The sequence below is a fragment of the Antechinus flavipes genome, chromosome 4 (assembly GCF_016432865.1).
Source record: "Antechinus flavipes isolate AdamAnt ecotype Samford, QLD, Australia chromosome 4, AdamAnt_v2, whole genome shotgun sequence".
Classification (NCBI taxonomy): domain Eukaryota; kingdom Metazoa; phylum Chordata; class Mammalia; order Dasyuromorphia; family Dasyuridae; genus Antechinus; species Antechinus flavipes.
The window spans coordinates 423,853,261-423,881,232 of NC_067401.1; the positions used below are offsets into that span (position 1 = coordinate 423,853,261).

Genomic DNA, 27,972 nt, shown 5'->3' on the forward strand with positions numbered 1-27,972 from the left:
AATTCCAATAGTAGTCATCTTCCTAATAAAAGAATTTCATTGTAAAATTTCAAGTAAATTTCAAAAGTAAGACTGAAATAGAAGCAAACAGAAAATGACAAAGAACATAAAACTAAGGACCATAAGAACCAGGATTATAATCCCAGCTAGCTGTAGGGATTTGTGTGAATCACTTCAACTTTTTGCAATTTGGGTCCCTATAAAATATACAAAGATCATTTTCAGTCATCCCTTTATAAGTCTTAAATTTTAGAGTTCTAAGGATACTAATGAAAATATTAGATCATTCTGGATTATCAAAGGTTTATTAAGAAAAAAACAAAAGGTTATCTATTTTTGCCTTCTTGCAAGATTTTATATACTTCTAGTACTGTGTTTATTATAATAGTAAAGGATGGTAACAACCCTATCACAAATACAGACAGTGGCAACTAATACAAATGAAACATTTATTAAATTTTCTTTTTTTTAAAGGTAACAAAAAAAAAATTAATGAGACCAGTTGCTGGGGGGTAGGGAGGAAGAAACTACATAAAGAATACTTGCCATAATTAAATATATTTACCACCTTAAAAGATAATATAGTAAAGTTAATATTGATATTAAGATTTGGATGCTGATTGAAGCATGGCCCTCATTCAACAATATCACTACCTAATTTTTAGTTTTTCAAAAACTAATTAACTTTTAAAAACCAGATAAATATAAAAGGTATACAAATCAAGCTGGCTAATTCAATCAAATTATCCGTATCTGTTCAAAGAATAGCATTATATTTTAAATGTTACTTATATGTCTATTAAATAATATTGTACACTAAGAGAAAATGTGATGGAGTCAGGAAAGCCTAGGTTCAAAAGTTGCCTCTAACATACTGCCTTTGAGATCTTGGCTAAGTTGCTTAGTTGCAGGACCCTTAGGCAATTCTTTAAGACTAAGTTACAAAACAGTTGCCTATATGTAGTACAGGTAAATTTCTCAAATATACCAATTAAATCCCAGGTTTGGATTCTCCCTCACCTTCAAAAAAAAAAAAAAAAATGAAAACACTAATGAAGAAATCAAAGAAATAGAGGAAGGAAATATAGATATAATATCCAAGTGAAGGTCAAAAGTCAGAAAGATTAACCATGTTATCTGAGTATAATACAAATCATGTCAACAGAAAGAGGAAATGGATTAAAGGGTCTGTAAGAGTAACAATGCAGAGAACAATAAACTGGATGATGAAGACTGTCAGATTCTCAGTCCTCTGTGGTAACCATTCTCCCTTTTCCCCTTCAGAGTAATTAAATTTAAGGATAACTTCATCCTTGTAATAAAAAAAAAAGCAAAACCCAAAACAGTACTTTCTGTCCTTTAAAAATGGAGGGACTGGGGGATGAGGAAATAATGACAGGAGGTGACCACTCCCTTCTAAGAACCTATAACAAAAAAGAAAACCAGGCAGTCTGACATTAGTGTTCAAATATGGGATTGCAAAGTAAGGAAGGGATATTAAATGCTTGAAAAATAAAATTTAAAAAAAATTTCCTATTAATACTAGTGAATTATAAGAGTGTAGAAAGGTATATATACAATTAGTGATTCCTTTAAAAAGATAATCTCTATCTTGATAAAGGTAACTACTTATCTTGTGGAAAATTAATAAATAAATGTCAAGGAACTTCAATTCAATAAATATCTACCGAGTATTACCTACTGAGTAAATATCTACAAAGTTAGTACCGACTGTGAGTGGCAATAAACAAAGATAAGAATAAGCTATTGTCTTTGTTATCTATATCGTGCTGAAAATATAGTTTGTCAGAACTGTTAACTTTGAAAGTACTCTATAACACAATGCAAAAACAAACTTATCCTTTAGAGTCTCAGTGGCCTAAGAGATCTGTCAACCAATTCTCTTTCACCAAACATGTGGCAACAAAGTTACTTGATGTTTATAAAAGCTGAATACCATCAAAAATACACCAGACACATCAATGTATTACGGGACAAAGATTTCACTTACCTCTTTTAAGTTCTCTGAAGCATTTAATGCAGATTTTTGATGATCCACATCTTGCTCACTTGTTGAAACTGATTCAAATTCTGATTTAGTTATTCCTTTGTCTTGTGAAGAGGAAGCATTTTCTATATGCTGACCAACAAGACTATATATATGAAAGCAAAACAAATTTTAAGAGACAAATATGAGCTGAATCATATACCTTGCAATCTAACCATGAAACAAATATATTAAAATGACCAAGTTTTTAACAATAAAAATAGCAAATAAAGTACAACTTTCCATACTCACCTTTCTGGTGTACCAACAAAAGCTGAATGCTCAACATGATGGTCTAAACCAAGAGTCCCATGTTTTTCAACGTGGGGGTCTGAATAAAGGCTCCCATCAATAGTACAGTCAGCTTCAGACTGCTCAATTTCAGTCAAAGTAGAAAGTGGGATATCAGCACTGGAATTTTCTATTTCACTGAAGTTAGAGAAAAATAAAAACAAAAATATTCTGATTATTAAAAAAGACAAAACCATTTGAAAATACAAATGTGTCTAGCACAATGCTATAACTAAAGGCAAGAGATGTGAGAAAGAAAATGTTTGAATCAAATAATTATTCAAGTATTCTTATCCAGCATTTTCTAGAATAAATACAAATATATTTCCTTGTTTTAATTCATACAAAAACTGATTCTAAATTTAGTTTGTTAATGTCTTTTCTTGCTACAAATTTCACAAACAAGTATTTTAAAAGAAAAACTATAATTAAAATAATCTAATTTCCATAGACATCATATTGGCAATAAGCAATCTGATATATTATGTGTACTAATTAACTTTGGATTGTCCATGTTTTTATTTCTATATCAGTAAAATTTTATTGTGCTAAACTTGCTATAAGAGGAGAAATCACCTATCATTTTATAAAATAACACTAAAGTTTTTAAAGCATTTCAGATTTTTATTTTTAGAATAGTAAAGGTCCTAAATTTAATTTCTTGGGAAGAACAAAGGATAATTAAATCTAGTATTATTTGTAGGAAAAGACTTTAGATTTACTACTTCTATAAAAAATCTTTATTATACATATATATGTGTTTTCTGATGATGATGATGATGATTGGTAAAGATGATGGCAGGATAGACAAAGGAACAGTAACAAATCTGTCATTACAAAGACATATACAGGGAAATAAGGAAACATTCTTTCCCATAAAGGACTACACCGTCTCTGAAACTTAAGGTCCTAGAAAGTTATGTAGGAGGGCAGCTAAGTGGCGCAGTGGATAGAACACCAGCCCTGAAGTCAGGAGGACCCCAGTTCAAATCTGATCTCAGATATTTAATACTTCCTGGCTGTATGACTCTGGGCAAGTCACTTAACCCCAATTGCCTCAGGGGAAAAAAAAAAAAAAAAGATGTATAGGCCACTAAGACATTTAAATGACTTGCTCAAAGACTCATAGCCAGAAACTGATAGATGTGGAATTTAAAACCTGATGTGTCTCAGACTAGCACTCTATGCAGTAGCAATAAAAATATCTCAAATGTGCAAAACACTTGACATACATCATCTCATTTGATTCTTATAATTATCTTGTGAGGTAGTTACTATCAGTACTTTAGCCCCATTTCATGGATAAGAAAGCTAATGATCAGGGTAGTTAAGGTCATTAGCAAGGTCATGCTAATAAGTTTGTCAATAGCTGAATTTCAAACTCAGATTTTTCTGACTCCAAAATCTATTTCCGTTATATCCATTTTGCTTCAGTACAGCTAATTATAAAGTCCTTGAGTCTAGGACCATGTCTTACATAATTTTTTTTTTATTTCTCCTTAAAGGTACTGCTAGAATGATACCTTTAAAAAAATGCATATGGTATGAGAAACAGAAAAAAGGGGGAAATGTTTTAGCATTACCAAAATTAATGCAATCTTAAAACAAAATAATATTGAAAACATTTATAGGATTGGAATATTGGAGAAAGACTGAAAATATATAGGAGTACAGCAATGGTATTTAATAGAACTGACCAAGGTAATTTACAAATTCTAAAAACTACAGTAAAGAGATTATTCACTATATTTCTTTTAGGGGACTTCTCACTTTCATTTGAATATCTAATTTTTCAAATTATTAGAAAATCAAAAGATAAAGAAAAGACTGGTATTATTTGCCTAAATTAAATTTGTGGATAAGATTGTTTCATATATAAAAAAAAGATTTTATCTTTATTGATCAAGAAAAAAAATTAAATTAGTTATACTTAGGTTTTGAGACTGGAGTGATCTCTGAGGTAGATGAGGTAGAAATATTCTCAACATTTTCAATATTTGCAGCTATACTAGAAGAATCTCCATTGATGTCAATTGATGGGAGTGTCTCAACTACAGGTGAACTTAAAATCCTGGACTGTGTATCCTGTTTCAAAAAAAATATATATTATTTATATAAAATCACAATGTTAATTGTCATTTTATTTATCCTTAATAGATTTTTATGGAGAATATTTTCTGGGCTGACAATATTCATAAAAGTATTTTTCCCATCAAAAACATTCTTCTTTTCCACTTTACCAGCCTATTTAAATCTTTGTATTTAATTTCGCATTCTACTTATTTTCACATTACACATTTTCAAAATTGTAAATTAACAAAAAAAAATCCTGCACTATTTCTACTTTGCCAACTGTCCCATTTAATTTTCTCTAATCTATAGTGAAGAATTTCCTCTTAGCAAAACAATATTTATTGAATGATTTCTCTGCAAAGTACTACAAAATGGAAGTGAATATGGTGAGGGGTGGAGAAAGAGATGGTGTTACAACCAATCACCTTATAAAATTATCCTTGCTTACAAATTATTTAGAGTGCACTACAATCCTCTGCTTGAACCCTAATTTGTCAAAACCAAGAAATGAACATTACGGCCCACATATAAGATGTCTGAACAGCACAGTATACTTGTCATATCCTATGTAAATTCTGCCTCAATTTCCTTATTTGTAAAAAATAAGGTTTTGAGGAGTGGGAAAGGTAGAGAAAATACTTGTTAATTGAAAAAATGTGTTTAATATAAAAAAATACTCAAAAGCATTTAAATTAACTTACAACTCTAAACTTTACATTTACTATCTTTAATTACAAAGATAACTTTTGAGAATGAAAGAATCATTTAAAATTCAGTTACTCATACTAATGGCTTTGTGTTACATTAGAGTAAAAGCATAGCAAATTTATTGTTCTTACCCCGAATGTTCAAAAAAAAAAAAAAAGAAGAAGAATGAAAATAAAAGGGAAAAAAAAAGGTGGGAGATTAGTTTTTTGATTGAACACTATTCTGACTGTAATAATTTAGTCCTAAGTCACAAATGTCAAGGTACTCTCATTTTCATTTTTACTCTTTCTATTGATTAAGTACAGATTCAGATCTCTCAGTAAACTGATATACTGTACATAAGGAAACTGATTCAGAAGTACTTTGATATTAGCAATAATTATTTCTCCTTTCTTAAAGTATAATCCAAATTTTATTGTTTGCAATATTATTCAGAACTGCTCATATCAACTACCTCTTGATTCTCTTTTTGAAGAAAAGGATTCATGATCTACAGGCCAGATAAGACTTCTGGAAATTGTTTTGCCTTTTTCATTTCTTGGTCATATTTTCTAACCCTTTTTTTATATGCTGACCTAATGCTCATATTTATCATTAAACTTGTTATTAAAATGCAATGTTAATTTGTTTCAAAGTTCCTTGCAAAAATTTTCTATAATCTCATCTACTGCAATAAATGCTGATACACAAATTATAATTATCTTCATAGCGGTCTTTTTGAAAGAACTACAATTCTTTCAGGAAGAAGTAACCCATGAAATGATGTTTCTTGCTGTTTTTAAGCAACAGATATAACCTTGTCCATTTCTCTTTGCCTCTCCAAAGAGAGTTTGTAAGACATCTTTACATTTCATTACAATGTTATGTATCTCTCCTTGATTTCATTTGAATGTCAAAATTGATGTGATTCAGTTCCTATATGACTCACTGGTCATGACACAATGATCATGACACAACTAAGAGTTCCAAAAGTTACTTTACGCAGAAAATATAAAAACGACGTGTTTCTTAACATTTCACTTTTCTGATACTGCTACCATCATTAGAGAAGCAGAAAGAATTCACATAGGACTGGACTGCTTCTCTTAAGGGGTATAATGGCGGAAATGGAAGGAACCAGAAAAATAATTAGACCTCCAAAATAATAATCACTCTTTCATTATCAATTTGGAAGGAAGTCTCCATTCAAGTACTCAAAGATTTATCATTAAGTTGAATAATCACATAGCCTTTGACAATTTACAGATGACACAAAACAGACAAATAACCTAACATACTGAAGTATGGCATGAGGAGTAAAAAAAAAAAAAAAAAATCTTATGAATACCAGACTGAATTAAAAATGAAATTTAATAGAAATATTTAATTATGTACAGGTCAAAAAAACCAAGTTCACAATTGTAAGTTGAGAGGATCATAAATAGCAGTTTGTCTGAATAAAATTTAGGGTTTTAGCTGATTTCAAGTTAGACATGAATTAACAGGTGTTATATGTCAGTCAAGAATTGCAATGTAATCTTAAATTATATTAAACATCACAGCATCCAGAACTAAGAAAGAGTTCTATACTATACTTTGCATAGGCTAAAATAGGAATTGGCAAACTATCACAGGCCAAATCTGACTTATTATCTGTTTTTCTATAATTCATGAGAACAGATTTTACTTTTTTTTTTTTTTTTTTTTTTGCTGAGACTATTGGGGTTAAGTGACTTTGCCCAGAGTCACACAGCTAGGAAGTTTAAATGTCTGAGACCAAATATGAACTCAAGTCTCCTGACTTCAGGGCTGGTGCTCTATCTACTACACCATCTAGCTATCCCCAGTTTTTATATTTTTAAATGAAGTTTTAAAAAAAATATACACCGTTCTTGAATCAGGGACCATTCACAAACAGACAATGGACCAGATTTGGCTCACAGTTCATTGATTAGAACACACTTGGTTACTGAATTCTGGGTACCATGTTTTAAAAAGGTCAATCATCTCCTCGAGACTCCAGAGAAAGATGATAAGAATAGCCTCGAAGAGCCCTGAAATTATACCACATGAGGAAAATGGAGATATTTAACTGATAGAAGAAAAAAAGACCAGGGAGTATCAATGAAGAAATTTCTTATGAAAATTTTAAAAAAGACCAGAACTGGATTAGAACTTTCTTAGCTCCAGAGGGCACAATTAGAGCAATGAGTGAGCTGCACAAAAGCAAATTAAAATTTGATAAAGAAAAAAACTTCCAAATAAATAAAGCTATTTAAAATGGCATGATGGAAGGCCTCAAAGAGTTGTGAGTTCCCCATTATTAAAGGTCTTCAAACAAAGATTAGAAAAATCACATGTTGCATTACATAGAAGGGATTTAAAAAAATAATATGGACTCTCAACTCTAAACTATGATTCTGTATTTTCCATTATTTACTGGGTTGGCTTAGTCAAAGAACTAAACACCTAGTGTTCAATTTGACATCAGTGAGCCTATGTGTACTTAAGTTGGTACTAATGAAGGTATTATAAATGAAACAGTAGACTCTAGAGAATTTATGGTCCAATGGCATAACCTCCAAGAATCAGGGTCAGCTCTGTAATACAAAGAAGTAAGACAACATTATTTTTATAGTGAAACTCTGAGAAGAGGAACAGACCATCATAGATGATATTCCTTAGAGTATTATACTGTTACTAAATAAAAAGTAAAGCTAACATAAGAATCCACTGTGCTTATTACTGTTTGTGGATTTCAAAGACATGTTTAAAATGATGGGACAAAATTTGGTAACATTATAATTTGTATTCCAAGAAGATATTTTCACTAATATGTTAAGCAATCAATCATATAAGATAGATTAAGAAAGATTTGATACCTTTGAAGATCAATATTTCTTATTTATATCAAGTGGGGTATGAAAGAGGGGAAAATAGTCACCAAAAATTTTTGCTCACATGGAGGAAATCCAATACATAGTAAAAATGAAGATAGATTTTCCTGAACATGGTAACTCCAGTTTATGAATGTCATTATATTAACATTATCAAATTCAGAACATTGCAGAATTTCCTTAGAGATACAAAGGTATATGGTATACATACGTGTACACATAACACACACACACACAAATGTAGAATAATTTGTCTAGATGATATGCAACAATTACATGCTAAATAAGCTGGTCCATTAAAATTAAGAAATTTAGGTTAAGAATAAAATGGCAATAAAACAGGCAGTATGGCATATGGGAAATTAATTACATAGTACTTTCAGTGAAAAAATTATGAAGTACTTCCATCTTAATGTTTTTCCACTGCTATATGGTGGCAAATCATGGATTAATTCATTCTCCAAGGAATCAAAAGTTATAAAAAGGAGAGTAGACCACTTATATTAGATAATAAATGAGTTACAGCACATTATAAAAAAATGAAAAAATGAAATGGATTAAAAAAGATAATGAAATAGAAAATACCCAGAAATAGTCCTGTCATGCTTTGAAAACAAAGGATGAGAGAAAGCCATTCTATGTTCTACACCAGTGGAACATAATATCAGGATATCAGCAGAATACCCATCTCTTAAGGAGGGTTTATAGGGAAAAAAAGGCTGTAGAGCATTAGAAAGTATACATGTGTTATGATCTGTACCACCAGAGGGAGTATGCACATAAATAAGACTATGAATCACTGAAATATTGAAGTATTTCTTAAGTAGTAATGTGCAAAAGATACTCAATGGTACCTAAAACTTTCTATTTTTTTTTTTTAAGTCATGTGCTGTTACTGGTGATTAATATATGTCAAGTACTGTACTAAGCACTGGGAATACAAGTTAAAAATAGTACTTCTTTCTAGTAATTTTGATCCTAATGGGAGGGGACATACAAAGCAGATGTAAATCCTAAAGGGAAAAAAGCAGCAGCAGTTGAAGGGACTGAATCAGGGCAAGTGTCCTGCAGAACATGGAACCGGTGGAGGTGAGAAAAAGAGCATTTGGGGACAGTAGAAAAAGAGTTGGAATTTATGTGAGGAAGTAAAAGTAGGTAAGTATGGCTGGACTATAAAATATATGGAAAGAAGTAATTTGAAAGCAGACTGCAAAGACTGAAAGGAGCCAAATTATTAAATGGCAAACAAAAGCTTCTATCTAAAGTTTATAACTAGAATTGAGGAAAAAGGTTATTTTAGAAGAATGATATGCTCAAATCTGTGCTTTAAGAAAATCCCTCAGAGGTGGCTAGATAAAAGTGTGAAAGACTTGAAGCAAGAAGAATTATATTATTGTAATAGTTAAGGTGAGAAGTGAGAAGGGTCTAAACAAGGTAGTGGCTATGTAAATGGAGAGAAGGAATTATATACAAAAGATACTGTGGAGAAGTAAATAACAAAAATTTGCAACTGATTGGATTCTTGAGAGTGAAAGACTGTCACTCTTGGTGTCATCTTCAATCTCAGAAACTGGAAGGATGGCGGCATCCTAAGAGTATCATCAAGTTCAGAAGAAAAGTGAGTTTTGAGGGGAAGATAATGAGTTTCCTTTAGGAAAGTTTTTCTTTAGTAAGATTTAGTAAGATAGGATCTCTTGAGTTTAGAACAGGGAATAGAGCTGAATAGATAAATCTAGCTTAAACTGATACCACTGAAGTTAATAAAATCACCCACAGAAAGTATTGCCTTCTAACTCTACTTTCTGAGCTATGTAATCATATGATCAAAATGTTACAAACATTTGAGTTCTTATAGCAGGCTGTTTTAAAAACCATGATTGCTGGACTTGCACATTACAAGCCACTTAAAACTATCATAAACTATCATAAATGTTCTGTAGAAACAAATCTTATATTGCCTCTTCCTACAGTAGTAAGGCTGTTTTCCAATTTAAACCTATCACCATTTTTCTATATGATGGACTTTCAAAGCACTGGTTGGCAACACTAGTAAGTTGTTCTGAGAACTCTTATGAGTATGGCCAATGTGCCAAAGAAAGAGGAAAACAATCACATCTGAAAACAAAAGTTGGTTTATATAAAACATCATTTAAGAAGAAATCTGTGCAATTCAACTTTTAAGTACATTTATCATTTATTGCACTGCTTATCAATAGTTTATAGGAAAACTATTTTATAGTACCATTAGATATTCATTTGTTAAAGTGACTAAAAATTTAAAAATTCATTCCCATCTCTCAGCTGAGAACTAGTAAAATTCCTATTTTTTTTAAATCACATGTGTGATTATACAATCTTATTTTATTCTTGTTTCAAATCAAATAAAATTAATGTACAAGAATTAACACTGGTGTTGAGTCAAATATTGCAAACTGTTATTCAAATTAAAAAGTCTTAATGATCATATTTTATTTTTTATTTGATCATATTTTATTAAGAATGTTGTATTTAACAAAATGTTTTAATATGAAATCATCTAGGTAATAATAAGCTTAAAGTCTTGCTGGATTACTTCTTTCAATTTTAAAATGTCCGGGGCAGCTAGGTGACGCAGTGGATACAGCACTAGCCCTGAAGTCAGGAGGACCCAATTTCAAATAAGATCTCAGATCTTAACACTTACTAGCTGTGTGGGCAAGTCACTTAACCCCAATCGCCTCAGCAAAAAAAAAAAAAAAAAAAAGTCATATATAATTGATTTTATAAAATTATGTCTTTTTTTAATTATAAGTAGTATATAGATTTATAAACATAAATTTTTATTTTGGAAATTTTACAGGTGAAAGTTATTGTACTTATGGTAAGAATTTGATAAATTAATCTAAGAGATGGAAATAGTATATTAAATTTCCCTAACATTTGCTACACTTTTTTTTTTTTTTTTAGAAAGGGATATGAAGATTTAAAAATGTAGAAAACTATCATGATAAAGAGAGGAGGTGAGATCAATAGAACATATAGAGTTCTCTGGCAAAATGAAAGGTCTACTTTTTCAGAAAGTGGATAAAGGAAAAGATAGTGAGGATGATGTCAGAAAAGAGATGAAATGAGAAGAGGGAGTTCAGAGCAAATGGCCTTGATTTTTTTTTTTTTTTTGAGATATGAGTTATGGTTGAGGCCAAGAATGTTTTGCAAGGCTTGAAAGGATTACATGTTTGGGCACAGTCACTACAAAGAGTAAGATAGAACCAATACGGGAAGAGTAAAAGTATTACTTTATTGAATTAAGAACTCAGGTGAGACAAAATAAATTTGTACCAAAAAACAGTAGTTGATAGGAACAACCCAGAATTGAGATTTTGCAGGTTATGACTGGAAAAAGGATGAGGCATTGAAGTAATTCATTAAGTGGATGAAACTGGGAAGGAAGGACAGTAGAACCATAACTGAGATTGTACTAAGCCTGGGAAAGTACTGACAGGTAGAATAATTTTAAGGTGATGACAAAAATTCAAGATGATGACAAAATTTTCGGAATAACAAAGCATAGTAATGAATGGAATGACAAAATGTATTAGGTAACAAAATTCCGATATTCTTAAATATCAAAGTGGACGACAAGAGTAAAAAGCAAGATCAAGGGTAATACTATTCTTGTATATAGTAGAAGTAGAAGAGAGGAATAGGTCTTGAGAACTTGACAGTGTTCTAAGAAATTGAAAAATTAGCCTCAGTGAAAATTAATATTTGTATTAAAAAGATTTAGTATCAAGCCAGAAACTGCGATAGAGAGATTCTGAGCCAGACAATGATCTTGTAAAGAAAGTAGAGGGAATGTCCTAGGAAGGTCACTGAAGTCTAGATAAGTTGGTAATTTGGATTGAATGAAATTTAGAGAAGGAAAGATCACTGAGTGATGGCAGTAAGAGAAGGTTCTGGAATTGGCAATAGAGTACAATTCCCCCACAAATAGCAAGCATGATCTCTCAGACAAGCTAAAGGAAAAACAGACGCAAGTTAAAAAGATAATAAGGAAAACTACATTTTCCTCAAAAAGATTCCAAAGACAATGAAGTAATATCAAAAAAAATTTACAGAAAGTTTCTCTGATAAAGAAATCTCATTTCTCAAATATAAAATGAGCATACAACTGAGTCAAATTTATAAAAACAAGAGCCATTTCCCAACTGATAAATGGTCAGAGGGTATATAAATAAGCAGGTTTCAGAATAAGAAATAAAAGCTAAATATAGTTTCTTGAAAATATCCTGTAAATCATTATTGACATTGTTCAGTCATTTCCACCACATTTGACTCTGATTTCTGGGGCTTTCTTGGCAAAGATAATGAAATAGTTTGCCATTTCCTTCTCTGGTTCATTTTACACATGAGAAACTAAGATAAACAGGATTAAATGATTTGCTCAAGGTCACATAATAAGTTTCTGAGGTCAGATTTGAACTCAGGAAAATGATTCTTTCTGATTCCAAGGCCAAGACTATTTGCTGTGTCATCTAGCTGTCCCCATTATTGATTAGAGAAATACAAATTAAAATGACTCTAGGTACATCATACCTACCTTTCTATCATAAATGACAAGTGATGGAGATAAGGAAAAACAAGTACACTAATGAATTGCTGGTAGAGTACTGAACTGGTCTAACCATTCTGGAAAACAATGCAGAACTATGCTCAAAAGGCTATAAAATTGTATCCTATGACCCAACAATAGCACTACGAGCTCTATATCCCAAAGAGAGCAAAGAAAAGAGAAAGGAATCTATTTGTTCAAAAATATTTATAACAGCTCTTTTTATGGTGGCAAAAAATTGATAATCGAGGGGAAGCTAATCAATTGGAGAATGGCTGAACAAGTCGTGGCATCTGATTGTGATAGTATATTAATGTGCTATAAGAAATGAAATGGGGAGGGGAGGCATATGACATTAAGAAAAACATGGCAAGCTCTATATGAACTGATGCAAACAAAATAAAGTAAGAAGACTCAGAAGATAATTATACATAGTAACAGCAAAGCTGTGACCAGATCAACTATAAAAAAATTGGTTACTCTGATCAAAACTAAAAATAATCCATTCCAAAGGACTTATGATGAAAAAATGCCATCACTTCCAGAGAAAACTGATGAACTCTGAATGCAAACATGTATAATTTTGTCACTTTTTTTGTTTTGCTTTTGGGGGGAATTATGGCTAATATGGAAATGTTTGGCATGACTTCACATGCATAACTGATATACTCTTCCCTTATTAGTGGTGAGGAATGTGAGAGAATTTAGTTTTCAAAATTCTAAAAGGCTAAAAACAAATAATAGAGTAGGGAAGAGGCAGGGACTCTCCTATGGAGATAAATGAGTCAGGCTATTATAAAGGATGGTACAAATAGAACAAGAAAGACTAGTCTACAGAGCTGTAAAAGGCTTGAGAAACAAGGTCCTAGTGGATGCTAGAAGATGGAAAGAACTTGGAAGATGAAAGAAGAGACAAAGTTTGTTAATTAAGGACTAGAAATTTTAGAAGGTATCCTTTTCAGATTTAGAATGAGAGAACTGGGAAGAAATGCTAAGGGAGATGAAAATGGATAACTGAATAACAGTGCAGAGTGGGAGAGTAGATGGAATTTGTTCTTCTGTAGTCAGAGTTTCAATATCATTAGGAGAGAGAACAAGAAGAGGTAGGACTATGTTAACCACTGAGGAATAAGTCTTGACAAAGTTAGAATGGATACAAGATGTTCTATTGTAATTAGAAGATTCAAAATCTATACTGAGATAAAAAAAAGTTTAGTCCCACAGGAGGCAGTGCTACTGGGTGTCTCAAGGACTTTAGAAGCCTTACCTTGAATCAGGGGATGATGCTATTCCTAGGGAAGTTGGGAATCCCAGTTTACAAATTTCAAAGGAAGCAATACTGATATTCCCGTCTCAATACCTCTGGACTGGCTGTTCCTCATGTGAGACCCACCTCAAATGCCTCCTTCTATATAGGTCTTTTCTGATGCTTCAGTTGCTAATACCCCATTTTCTATTACATATATACACACATTGTCATCTCTAACAGATAAGAATCATGAATCAGGGACTGTTTTATTATTAGTCTTGTATTCCAAGTGCCTTTAAATTACTTACCAGGATCCAATCAAGAGGTGGCTCCCACTATTTTACTGTAACTAGTTTTGTTAGCATTGGGTCTTTTCAAGGAAGTTAAATGAACATATCAGATCAACTGAAAAATATGGGGTAGATTGTAATTATAATATTTACATATTATTAGGGAGTGCAGGCATTGTCATATTTTTTAACTTTTTAAAAAGTAGTATTTATAGTAGCAGGTAAGCAATGCCATAAAAGCATAATAATAATAAAATCCAGTGACTAAACAAAAAGCTTAGAGGTAGAAGCAATTTTTGAAAAGACAGGGCTCTCAAAATCAAGATGATGCAGCTTTTACCTGTTCATCAATGCTGCAGTCATCTACTAAGGTATCATGTTCTGGTGCACTAGGCCTGGATGAGTCTATATTTCCAAATAATTCTGTATTAATGGATTTATCAGTTTCCTCCTATATGATGAAAGAAAAAGAAATCATAAAAAAATAGAGGTTTTTAATAATATTCTTAACATGGATCTTCATTAATTACCTAGATATCACACTTCCTTTCTCCTCATACTTCTCAAATAGTAAAAACTGTCTGTGCTCTACCATTTCCTTTTAATTTATTTCCTCATCTTCTCTTTCTCATTTTATACTGTTGAATAGTCTTTATCCTACATCTGTTTGCCATTCACAACTTTCAAGGAATTTTCACTGTCACTAGCTATCACACATTCATTTTCCTCCTTTATTTAAAGAAAAGGAAGCATTAGGTTGCAACTTTCTTTGGCAATTATTTTTTTCCCTTTAGAGACCTCATACTGAATTAGTCCTTAAAATCTGTTTCAATTTTTTTTTTTTGTTTCAAATTTAACAGCAGAAAGTACTACTATTAGATGCCCAAATTAAGTTTTATAGCTTGAATTTTTATGCTATTTCAATCATTTCATGATTGTATCCAGGATGAAGGTAAAATATAAAGGGCTTCACTGGAGCTCTTTAGGAAAAAAAAACAAACAAACAAAACAACAACGCATTCAATTCATACTTATACCCATTTTATAGGAATGAAATATGGGTTATTATTTTAAAATTAGGTTTGCAGTGCTTGATATGTTTATATATGTTTTAGTTGACAGCAAATCAGGTCGAAAACAAAACTTTCCACAATACTTTTTCCATGAGAAAATGAGATACATTTTATTGGACAATTTTCAAGAAAAGAAAGAAGTAAACAAGAATTCATCAAATGCCTACCATGTTGTAGGATCAGTTCTAAGCACTCTACAAAAAACATCTCATTTACGCCACAAAACAACTCTAGAAGAAAGTCTTATAGGAAAAAAATGAGGACTACTAAAATTGCCAATTTAAAAAAAAAATTGGCTTTAGATTAAATATAAGCTTAAAAACCTTTTAAATACCATTTTAAATTTTGCAATTATTACATTGAAAATTACAGAAAGTTTGTATCACATGAAATACTACTTTCCCACCCCAAAGAAAATCTTCTAAAAGCAATTCTCTATTCTTGTTTACTTAGGAGATAGGTGAATTGAAAAACAAACCCCCAAATCCCTCAATGTAAAAGCTGAATAAGTTTATTAAACTGGAATTACTTAAGACAGACCTCTCTGGGTGGTAAGAATGCATAAATAAGCTTACTTTAATGGAAAAAAATACATTATTTCAGTGATTTGGGGACTGAATATTTGGCTTCCACTGACTTTTATTATTAAAACTATTAAGGACTTAATACTGTAAGACACCAACTGAGAAGAGTTTTCCTAATTTAGAAAGTACCTTCATAGCTTGTTTGATTGGTTTTGTTTTGGTTTGGGTTTTTTGCTTTTAAATAAAATTTGTATTTTATTAATTACAATTGCATTTGTACTCATTTGAAACTTGAATGATATGAAGAGAACTAGATAAAGTCCCCATCATACTGAAGGAATTCTTTGTGGAGGATGTGGACAAGAATTATACCAGAGCAGTAGACATGGACGAGTTTCAATCTGTTACTATAAAAAGAACTCGTACATACTGAATGAAGTCACAAATCCATGGAAATATCAAAATCTTCATGAGGCATAACTGATTCAATATACAGAATTTTATTATATTTATTATGACAAATTATTAAATGTACCCTTTACAATAATTACATAGCCTATTGGTTCGCAACCACGGAACTAAAAATCTTTAACTGAGTCTTTGGATTAAACTAAAGTTAGTAGAAATACAAATTCTTTAATCAAAAACAGACTGCCTATATTTTTAAATTTTACTTTCAAAGAAATGTTTTGCTTTTTAAAGAAAAAAATCTCAAAAAATGGATATATACATTGTTATCTTTACTGTACCTCTTTCTGGATATGTTCATCTTCATTTTCAAGTACACAATTGTCATTTTGAGAATAATATGAAGAAGGTGAAGAACTCTCTTTACAACACACACGCCAACTGGGAAACCTATAAGATAAATCCACAAAAAAAAATACTTCAAAACAAAATCAGTATAAAAAAACTAAAATCTTAATTCATACAGATTATTGATTTCCCTGCCTCACATTTATTTTCTCTCCAATCCATTCTGCAGAGATAACAAGGTGATAATCCTGACTATATCATTTCCTTGCTTAATATTACCCACAATAGGATCAAATACAAATTTCTTGAGTTAACCATCTGACTTCTCAAATTTATAAATAGATTACTCAGTCAAACCACCAATCCAGAGAACCAAAAGCATTTGTAAAGCACTTCTGGGGGGACTTATTATCATAATAGGCACTGGGGATATAGAGAAAAAATGAAATAATAATTATTCAGAGCAACAAGTGAACATACATATTCTTGTGATAGATCAAGATACTTTTTTTTTTTGACGCTAAGAGACCTTAGCAGTTGGAGGGATAAGTAAAGTGGTTCTTGAGGGAAATTTGGAATTCAGAGATTAGAGCACATTTTTTTCAGAAGAAAACTACAGCACAAAGGCTTGGGACTAGTATTATATGAATTGTAAAAAGGAATAATGCAAAATGAAGCCAGTAAGGCAGGTTGGGAAAAGGTTATAAAGAACTTTAAAGGATAAGGTAATTTGTATGTAATGGTAAAAATATTAGCAAGTGACTAGAGTTTAGTAAGGAATTTATTACTGTCAAACCTGTATCCAAATTCACACATTCTAAGCCACAGCCAAACTGGCCTTCTTGTTGCCCTTCACGTAACTCACCCTTATTGCTGTCTCATACCTCCTTTGTATATATATATACACACACAATCTCCTGCATTCCACAAATTCCCTTTTCACCTTTCTCTCTCAAAATCTCTATTTTCCTTCAAAATTAATCTGAAGAGTGTCTCTCTTCTGGGTAAAGAGATCATAAAAGAGGAAAAAGGGCACACATGTGCAAAACTGTATGTAGCAGCTCTTTTTGTTATAGCAAGGAATTAGAAACTGAGTGAATGCTCATCAGTTGGGGAATGGCTGTAAATTATGGTATGTGAATGTAATGGAATATTATTGTTATAGAGCAATAAGTGATGAGCAGTTTGATTTCAGAAAAGCCTGGAAACAATTATGTGAACTGGTGCTAAAGGAAGTGAGCAGAACCAGTAAAACATTGTAGACAGTTAACAGCAAGACTATGTGATGATCAATTATAATAGACTTCCAAGGCAAAGGCAAAGGCAAAAGACATGGGATGGAAAATGCCATCTGCGTCCAGAGAAAGAAATATGGAGAATGAATACAAATCGAAGCATACTCTTTTCATTTTTTGTTTTGTTGTTTGTTTGATTTTTCTTTTTCATGGTTTTTCCCCCTTTTGGTTTTATTTTTCTTACACAACATTACAAATAGACATGTTTGGAAAAATTATACATGTAAATCTGGACAGCAGGACTTTGCAAAAGTGAATGTTGAAAGCTGTCTTTGCATATGTTTGGAGAGATGGAATACTATTGAGAAATTTTTTTAAAAAACTGATCCAAAGGGCCTCTTTTAACACGAGACCTTCCTGATCCTCTAAAACTATCTTATCTTTATTTTGTATTAACATTCTCTAAGTACACAACCTCCTAGGCAGAATGTAAGCTCCCTGAAATCAGAGACTTCGAATATGTGTTTGTATGCTCTACTACCACCCAGCACAAATCTCAGAGAACTGTGGATACTTGATAAATACTTGATGGGACTGCAGCTATTACATTTGTGCATATTTAACCTGAAAGAATAAAGGCTAAAGGCATATATGTATATGTCACCTATTAAAAATAACAAACAGTACCTACAAAGGTAGACTTGAATCAGTATTTGTTATATATATATGAACTTTCTATGAACACAACCGTTCCAAGTAACACACACAAATTACCAGATCATAAAGTTTCATCTACTAAATGACAATAAACTATTATCTTTGAGGTTTAAAGTGTGTTCGTTACTAAGCTCTCAACGGAGGCACATAAACACAGACAATATAGGAAGGCTTCATTGTTCATTTTACTACTGTTTAATCACTCTTCAGGATGCAGGTTTTAGACCCAAAAGAGACCTAACTTCATTTCTCCAGCTGATCCCAGGATAAAATAATAATGAACAAATACAACTTATCAAGGACTAAAACCCCTTCTAAACCATTCTGTGTTTAACAAGTCAACAAAATAAAAAATGTATTAAATTTCAACTCTGTGCATGGCATGGTATAAATTTTAAAATGATACATGCATATATGTAAATATATGTGTATATGCATGCTAAATGCTATCCTAAGAATTTTTGAAATCTATAACATGAAAATCACCTGTTTTATTACAAAATTCATTTTTATGATTTCAGTGTAAATCAAATCTTGAAAGTGAAAATAAGTGATAGAATGGGATGAAGGGGGAAGGGGAGAGTGCACAATGTATTGATGCAAGTGAGATAAGGATAAATGAAAATATGGCAGAAGCCATCAATTGATAGGGAATTAGGAAGAAAGGAGAAGAAAGAATTCACATCAAATGGCCTCCATTTCTTCTGTAAAATATGCAAATTTTTCATGCTAAGAGAATGACCATTTTAAGAAGGAATAAAAAAGTTTGGAAGAGCTGCTATGGAAAATGGGACAGTCAGAATTGCCTAGCATCATTGAGAGTTTATAGCAAACCTAGTCTGAACAGATGCATGGCTTTTTCCACCTTCATCTATGTGTCTTCAGGTCTTCTTCCCACTCCCTTTGGTAGCATGCATACGTGTAAGGGCAAGCGGAGGGGAAAGGGAGATCAATGTTTTTGACCATTTGCTAAGTGCTTTTTGATGTGGGTTTATTTTTAAAATTCAGCTAACACCAAAATTTTGGGTTGAATTTATATAGCCAATGCAGTTTTGTGGAACCTGCTTTAAAAGTTATCACTTAATTAAGAACTCTGAAATTGAAAGAGTACATTGAGAAGTCAATATAATCCAACTTCCTGCCTCATACAGCCCTTTCCTTTCCACTTCCTCCTGACAATTTTCCCCTCTCACCTCTTCCCCACCCCCCACCCCCACACAAGTAATGTGTATGTAGGGATAAGGCCTATCAGAGAGGGATTGAATGCTAAATAGCCCTGGATTCCAGTGATGGGGAACTCACTTCTTATCAAAATACTGTGTTTTATTTGTTGAAAGTAAATGCTTAAACGAGGTTTCTACAATTCAATTTAAATGCATATTGTGTGTTTCCTACATGACAAGATAGCAGAAAGATGAAAACTAATCTCCTACCCAAAATGACCAAAACAGATCTATTTCTAGAGGAAGTATTAAAACTAAGTGGATTCATTTGGGACAAATTATAGGAGGCTACATCAATTTAAGAATTTTTCTGTCTAAATTTTATGTATCAATTTATAAAAAAAAAAGTTTAGAACTTCAGTAGTACTTCCAAAGGAATTTCCACTTATATATTTAAGACAGCAATAAAAGAAAAGGAAATAGTCAAAACTACTAAATAAAGATAATCTTCTCCCTTCCCTCCCAATCCTATTCTGTGTCCCATATTTTATATGACTTGGAGCTGTTATCTTGTATACAACCATCCATTTATTCTTGGATTTATCAGGAGGTCTTGTACTACTAATTGAAATAGTCATAGCCTTTCCTTAGTTACTGCAATTAACTTGAAAAAAAATTGTAACTTATTTTAAAATTTTTTATTAACTTATAATTTATCATAAACAAACATGAACATTCCAATGATAGAATATTCCAATAGCAAATAACAAAAAAAAACAAAACCAGAAGATTGTATGTGAAACTCTTAAGTTTCTAAATTAAATACTTGGCTGGCTTGTCACTTTCAACAGTCATACTGGTTAATAATATACATTAAATTATACTAAATCAAAGTGGGTACAGCAAACATCTGTATTACCAAATCATTTCTGCCCCTGATTTCTAACATAATTATGGAGATACCTTGGAATACTATTCCAAGGTATCTTGGAATACTATTTGAGTCCAGTGCTAACAAAAATTGTACACATAAAGGAATCCTATGAGGTGAAATCACAATGCTGAACAATAGCAAACTCTTCCCTCAAAACTCTTTCAAAGGGATCCAGAAAATGCACAAGGACAAATTTTGATAGGGAAACCCAAAACAAAGCCATAGAGAGACCATTCCTATGTATCTCACCAGTGGATCAGAACAGGGAGACCAACAGAAGTCTGTGGACACTGGGGATAAATGCAAGACTGTTCATCCAACCTTAGCAAGGTATCCGAAGCCCCACTGGAAGGGGGAGGGGGAGAGAGGGGAGAGTTCAACAGGAACTGCTGCCAACTGGCAGTTTTGTCTCCTGTCCTCAGCCAGGGCAAGAGGATAATCCTAAACAAGTTCTAGACTGACACCACATTTGTACTCTGGGAATTCTTATGGGGATGGAAGACAAGCCAAGGTCAGATTCTACTAAGCTCGTTTGAATGTAGGCCAAAGAAGACTACCCCCAAGCCAGCCTACTAGGCCCTCATTTTTTCTCCTGCCAAAAACAACATAGGAGGCTAAAAGAGATCTTAAAGAAGGGAAAGGGGTCTGTATTTGCAAAAATGTTTTTGGCAGTCCTTTTTGTAGTGGCTAGAAACTGGAAACTGAGTGGATGCCCATCAATTGGAGAAAGGCTGAATAAATTGTGGTATACGAATGTTAATACTGTTCTGTAAGAAATGACCAGCAGGAGGATTTCAGAAAGGCCTGAAGAGACTTACAGGAACTGATGCTGAGTGAAATGAGCAGGACCAGGAGATCATTATATACTTCAACAACAATACTATATGAGGATCAATTTGGATGGACATGACCTTCTTCAATAATGAGATGAACCAAATCAGTTCCATATGTTCAATAATGAATAAAACCAGCTACACACAGCAAAAGAACTCTGGGAAATGAGTGTGAACCACTACATAGCATATTTCCAATCCCTCTGTTTTTGTCAGCCTGCATTTTTTATTTCCTTCTCAGATTAATTATACATTATTTCAAAGTCTGATTCTTCTTGTGCAGCAAAATAACTATGGACATGTATACATATATTGTATTTAACATATACTTTAACATATTTAACATATATTGTTCTACCTGCCATCTGGGGGAGGGGCGGGGGAAAGGAAGGGAAAAATTGGAACAGAAGGTTTTGTAAGGGTCAATGCTGAAAAATTACCCATGCATATATCTTGGAAATAAAAAGCAAGAAAGAAAGCAAGAAAGCAAGAAAGAAAGCAAGAAAGCAAGAAAGCAAGAAAGAAAGCAAGAAAGAAAGCAAGAAAGCAAGAAAGCAAGAAAGAAAGAAAGAAAGAAAGAAAGAAAGAAAGAAAGAAAGCAAGAAAGCAAGCAAGAAAGAAAGAAATAGGAGGCTAACCCAAAGAGTAGCTGCAGTGTGGTCAGGTGAAGGGGTGCCTATCCCAACAAAATCATATTCCCATTAAAGAAACATTCTAGCTTTTGATACATAATATTTTTAATTCTCCCACAATCTCTGTAGGACAGTCAAACACACCATCAAACCACATGTGACCAGGTCTTGTCTGAGTGCACACAGATGACCTGATATGGGGGTTCCTGTGTTAACAGGTCTCCCCGGGAAGCTACAATGTCCTTTCCCCACATCCCTCCCACCCCATGGGCTGGTATAGCCAGCGAAAGTTCTGACTCCACTGAGAGCATCAGTGTCAGAGGGTTTGCCCAGAGCTCAGTAGTCAGGACCTGAAGAGGTGGGAGGGAAAGGCCATCATTACTCTGCTCCCCTACTTTCTGCTCCAACTACAAAGGAGGCTGTGGGAGGAGTGACCTCCCTTGACCTGGGCCATTGCACCAGGACACTGCCATCGACCAGGCCGGCAGAGAAATCCAGAGAAGCAGGGCTCCTGGGACTCAGTTCTAGTGGAAGGCACTGGCCCTAGAGCTGAGGTCTACCATGAACCCAAACAATGACCCTGAGACTGAAGGGGTTCCCAGGGGGAGAAGGATGTGTTTGTATATTTGTTATACATATTGTGAAATACAGATTCCTTTGTAAAAATTGGCAGGAATACCATAGGAGGGGCTAGAAATGAGGGCCTAGAACCCCCAATTCTCTTAAGAACACTAGAAAACCACAAAAGAAAGGGATAAGAGGAAGGCCACACCTGGCTTATACATCTGGCTTGGAGGCCAGGGCAATCGTTGTTACACATATGAACAACTCAACTCTGTACATTCATTTTTTTTTTTTAAGCATATGTTTTTAATTCAACATCTTTCCCAGGATTTTGGAAATTCCAATTAAGTCTACAAAATATGGGTCCTTTAAAGCTTGATACTTTTCTGATTAAATGATATATACAAGTTATACCAGATTATTAATATTAATAATATCTAGCATTTATATAATGCTTTAAAGTTTGCAGATCACTACAGGTGTGTGTATAATCATTTGATCTTCTTTGACACTGTAGGAGACCAAGAAAAGAAAAAACAATTTTATTACGTGCTGCCTATATTCCAAGCACTGTGCTAAGAGCTTTACAAATATTACCTCCTTTGATCCTCACAAAAACAAGAGTTGCTAAGCGACTCATCCAGGGTCACCCTGCTAGTGTTTAAGCCTTCACTTAAACTCAAGATATTTCTGATTCCTAGGTCTAGGTCTAGGACTCAATCTATTTACTGACTTGCCTAAGGTAGCTTTGATTATCTCTTCTCACCTTTAAATCTTCAATTACTGCTTAATCCACTGCTTAAAAAGATATATAAATATCAAAAAAATTGAGAAACTAGTCTCAAAAAAATCCAAAACCAAAACTCACCAGCTTTTAGCCACTGCTAATGAACAAAGCAATGGTGCCAGGTAATTTGTACTTATGAAGCTCACATATTCATGCAAGGGCATGTTAAAATCCTTAAAAATTCATGTAAATCTGCCAAGATTTATACATCTTCAGACTATTAAAAAAAATCTACCAAAAAAATTGTTGGAAGAATTTTTTTTTTTTTAACTTGCATCAAGACTTAAAAATCTTGTCCTCTTTGAGAGAATTATGATGAGGAATACATTGCTCTACTGAGAAGCAGAATTGTTCTGGAATTAGATATTTTTAAATGGGATGAAATATTGAAATATAGTATCATTACTTATTGACCAGACACATTTCCAGATGGAGATGAGTGGGACTACATGACACTTTCTTTGTTGCATATTCTTATAGTGTTAGGGCAAAGTAAGCCTCCTTTTGTTCAATGTTCAGTGACATAAAAGTACTTCATTTAATCCAAATGCTGAATATGAATTAATAAGACGGTATGCTGTTGTTAGAGCTGTACCTACAACTTTTGATAGACAAGAGATGGCCTTTTGGTCAACTGTTTGGTAACAGCTGAATTGGGGAAAAACCCTACAAACACAAGGATGGCTAAAACAGAGGACAGGACAATGCCTGTGTCCCTGTCACCAAAATCTTCCTTGTTATATACAAGGAGTTCTCTGTGGGACTGGCAGTAGACTGGGTAGACATGGAAGGATCAGTTCAGGTGGTGAAAAAGCAGCCTAACCAGAATGGCAAAGAAAATGTCTAGGCCCCAATTCCCGGTAAGTTCTTGACTGCAGTATAAACTGAACAGTATAAACAGCACAGATAAGACAAAAAATAAAAGTGGATTAGTGCATTCAGTAACTAGATGCCCCAAATAGGAATTCACCCTATAGTCTCTGACTCAAAAGTTCTAGTTTCTGCTGAAAGAAGAGTCAAGAGTCTTGTTGTTAAGAGAAAAGACTTGGAAGAGAAAAAAAAAAAAAATTCCCACCCAGAGTACAATTCCCTGCTCTGAGAGCGCAAGTTATGGATAGACCCTCTCTCCCAAGAAGATGAGGTAGTTTTTGCTACTGTTGTTGTTGTTTTAAGAGAAGTTCAAAGAGAAATCTGAGGAGTCCCTGAAGCAATGGTTCAAGAGATCTGGGTATAATGAAGTCAGTGTCAACAGTCTTTCTGCTGTGGACTTTCAAAACATGGGGAAAATTTAAAGTATTACTTTCACAGAGTCAATTCTGTCAGAGTCCTAAGGAGGGAATGCTCTTTTTCGGTGACCAAGATACACCCTTGCAGTGCATGCAGAGGGTAAATTTTCCAAAGAAAATGGGTTTGGTAGATTGTACATAGGTGCCCTTCGCCAGACCCCAAGGCCTGCTAAAGAAAGAAAAGATAATTACTCTCGAGATAAAGGAAGCTCTGTATTAGCAGTGAAGGAAGTAAATGGTACATGGCAGATTGCACTGGACTACAGGGAGCTGAACAAAGCCATTCTGCTTATCTCTATAGCTACTCCTGATCCGGTCAGCATTATAGATCAGGCTATGTTAACTGGTATAGGGATAACAATCTTGTCAATGCCTCCCCCAACCTCAGTCCCCCCCAACCCATTGCTGTGACTGGAAGTTTTGGTTTCACCTGTGAAAGAATACAACATACTTTCACCATCCTTCCTCAAGGCTACCTGAATTCTCCTTCAAATGGCCACATTATAATGGAAAGAAACCTGAAAAAGGTCTTATTCCCCTAGGCCAGTACAATGATGACCAGCTCAGATGAGAGCACAGTGGCAGAGGCCCTGGATCTGAGCGCCCTACATAAGGGACGAGAAGTGAGAAATTAGCCCTGAGAGAATCTAGGGTCCATGCTGCTCAGACGAACTCAGGAGAACATAGCAAATTAAAAAAAAAAAAAAAAATCTAGAAGGATCCTAAGCAAAATAAGCCATTGACTCTTTCTTCCCCACAATCTAAGGAAACACTGAAATCTAGACTCTACATTTGGAAGAATGTGTATTCATATAGCCTGGATATATTATTGGCCCTCATTTACCTAGTCACTCACAAGTCAAGAAGATATAAAATCATATTTGCTTGAGTGTCTCTGGTGTTTGTGCTCCTCAGAAAACAGGCAGTGACCATGCCCAAGACTGAGATCTCCAGACCAGACCTGAGAATCCTGCCTCCTCTGCTGGACTAATAGCTTCCCACCTCTAAGAACTTGGCTCATTAGGAGTCTCCTCTTGCTTGTTGACTGATGGCTGCCTCCGCAACAAGAGAGCCATATGCATCTGGACTTTATCAGCCACTAATCGAGTAACAGAAGACACCCTGGGGAGTAGGGTACTGGCAACACTGCCAACTGGCTGGGCTCCAGACTACATGGCTAGCCATGTGACAGTAACGTTGAGGGATGGAGCAATGAAGATCTTCTTCTATATTAGTTCCTGGGCAGTGGCCAGAGGACAGCTGAGTCTCGTGGCCTGGAAAACACAAGCCTAGACAATCAAAAGTTCTTCCCCTTTTGGGTCAAGATCAATGGAGGTATTCTGCCCAGACCTCCCACTACATAGCTATTTGCGGGGCATCAGTAATCAGAGATGTATGCTAAATAATCGCAAATAGCAAATGTTGTGGAGTTGGTACAATGTCAATTTGGACATTTGAGTAGTGATACCATGCTGTGCTATCCTAAAATGACAAAATGGCACTTTCATCTCAAAGCAAGAGATTTGCTCCTGATATTGAACAATGGCATCATTATGAATTTAACAACCCTCATCTGGCATCCACCCTCTCAAGCCATGTCTACAACAAATCAATACTACCCTAGAAAGGAAAAGGGTTCTCATTTCCAGTATTTTTGTTGTTGTTGTTTTGTATCCAGACTCCAGTAAGAATTGCCTGATAAAAATGGAATTTTTGGACATATTTCTGGTTGATCCCTCTTTTAGCCCTTCTTATTCCTTCCTCAGCACAGGATGCCCTTGGAATTCCCTCCTTAGAACGGGATCCATACAGGGTCTCCCTCAATTGGCAACTTTGAGATGGTTCAGTGAACAAATTGGGAAACCAACATGTGGCATTGTTTTGTTTTGTTTTTGAATAGCATGGAGAAGATGAAACTACTGCTACATATCTATACGGTGTGTGTATATTTACCTAGAAGAAAGAGGATCCCTTGGATGATGCTTTATAATAATTCAGAATCATAGAATGAAGCTAAGTGAGAGTCCTCATTTAGGAGTAGCTTTTCAGCAGAAGCTTCTGGGGGCAAAGTTATTTGCTTTTTGCATATGATGATGATGGTGTTAGAACTTGTACCCATAACAACCATTTGTATTGTCTGTAGCAGCACTTTCTGTTGTAGAAAAGAACTAGAATCAAAGTGCCAAATCAATGAGAGAATGGCTAAAATATAGTATATGTGAATGTGATAAAATATTATAGAGCTGTAAGAAATAACTAATGATTTCAGAGAAAGTTTTAAAGACTTGTATAAACTGAATATGACTAAAGGGGCAGAACCAAATGAAAGTTTACATGATAATCACAATGTTAAGAAAGGAAAGCAACTTCAAAAAATTTCAGTACTTCAACCCACACAGTAACTAACCAATACTCTAAAACATAATTTATTTAAGAATAAACTGTAGTTCTTAAGTCTATATGGAGTCTAGTAACTGAATGTGGAGGGGAGGGGTCATAAATGTAATGTTTGATTCTATACCTCTTTTATATATATATATACACACACACACACACACATACATACCTAGGGTCATGTAAAAAGTCTACATTTTCTTTTTTGTATTTGTATCCCCTAACCCTTAATCCCATTCATGGCACAAAGGCACTTGATAAAATGTTTAATGACTTTTGTGAGTTCTAAAATCCTTCAGTTTTCATATTGTGTTCTCTCAATGTGACCACTCTAACCACTCCTCACCATCTGCATCTTTTTCCCTAACCAAAGGGTACCCCCCTAAGACTCTGTCCTATCCTTGTTCTTTTCTAAAATTCCTTCTCTTTGATGACTATTACAGATTCAATTAGTTTTTACAGATGACTCCTATATCTAGAATATCCTTTCATCCCTAGTGTTAAAGCAAAAATCTAGTTCCTGATCATTCCCTTTCTACCAAACATCTCTAGCTAGATGCCTCATAAGCTCAACATTTTCACATAGGACTGATACCTTCCAAATTTTATCTTTTTATACTTTCATTTCAGTCATCCAGGTTCACAATCTCAGTTTCATTCCTGACTTGTTCCCTTCTGTTCACTTTGCATATGTAACTAAATTTGCTAAGTCCAGTTCTTGGAGAAAAAAATGATATACTCCTCCATCTTTGCCAAGAAAACCCCAAATGAGATCACAAAAGAGTTAGACATGGCTGAAAAAAAAAAAGTGGGGGAGGGAGGAGATAAAATCCAGTTATACATTATTATCCTCTTCTCTCTATTCACATAGCCACCACAAATACACCATTTTTCATTCATCTATCACCTGGGATACTGCCAGAGAGATTATATCTGATTCCTCCTCTCA

The 27,972-nt window shown here is 33.8% G+C and overlaps 1 protein-coding gene across 1 annotated transcript in view; it reads right to left on the reverse strand.

Annotated features, from left to right (window-relative positions):
• Positions 1-27,972, reverse strand: part of SUCO (SUN domain containing ossification factor) — an 84,342-nt gene that overhangs the window by 38,337 nt on the left and 18,033 nt on the right. Inside the window, exons 2-6 of the mRNA XM_051998943.1 lie at positions 16,472-16,580; positions 14,466-14,576; positions 4,269-4,423; positions 2,300-2,476; positions 2,012-2,153 (exon numbers count right to left, since the gene is read on the reverse strand). Coding sequence (XP_051854903.1) covers positions 2,012-2,153; positions 2,300-2,476; positions 4,269-4,423; positions 14,466-14,576; positions 16,472-16,580 — 694 coding nt within the window. The remainder of the gene's footprint in view (positions 1-2,011; positions 2,154-2,299; positions 2,477-4,268; positions 4,424-14,465; positions 14,577-16,471; positions 16,581-27,972) is intronic.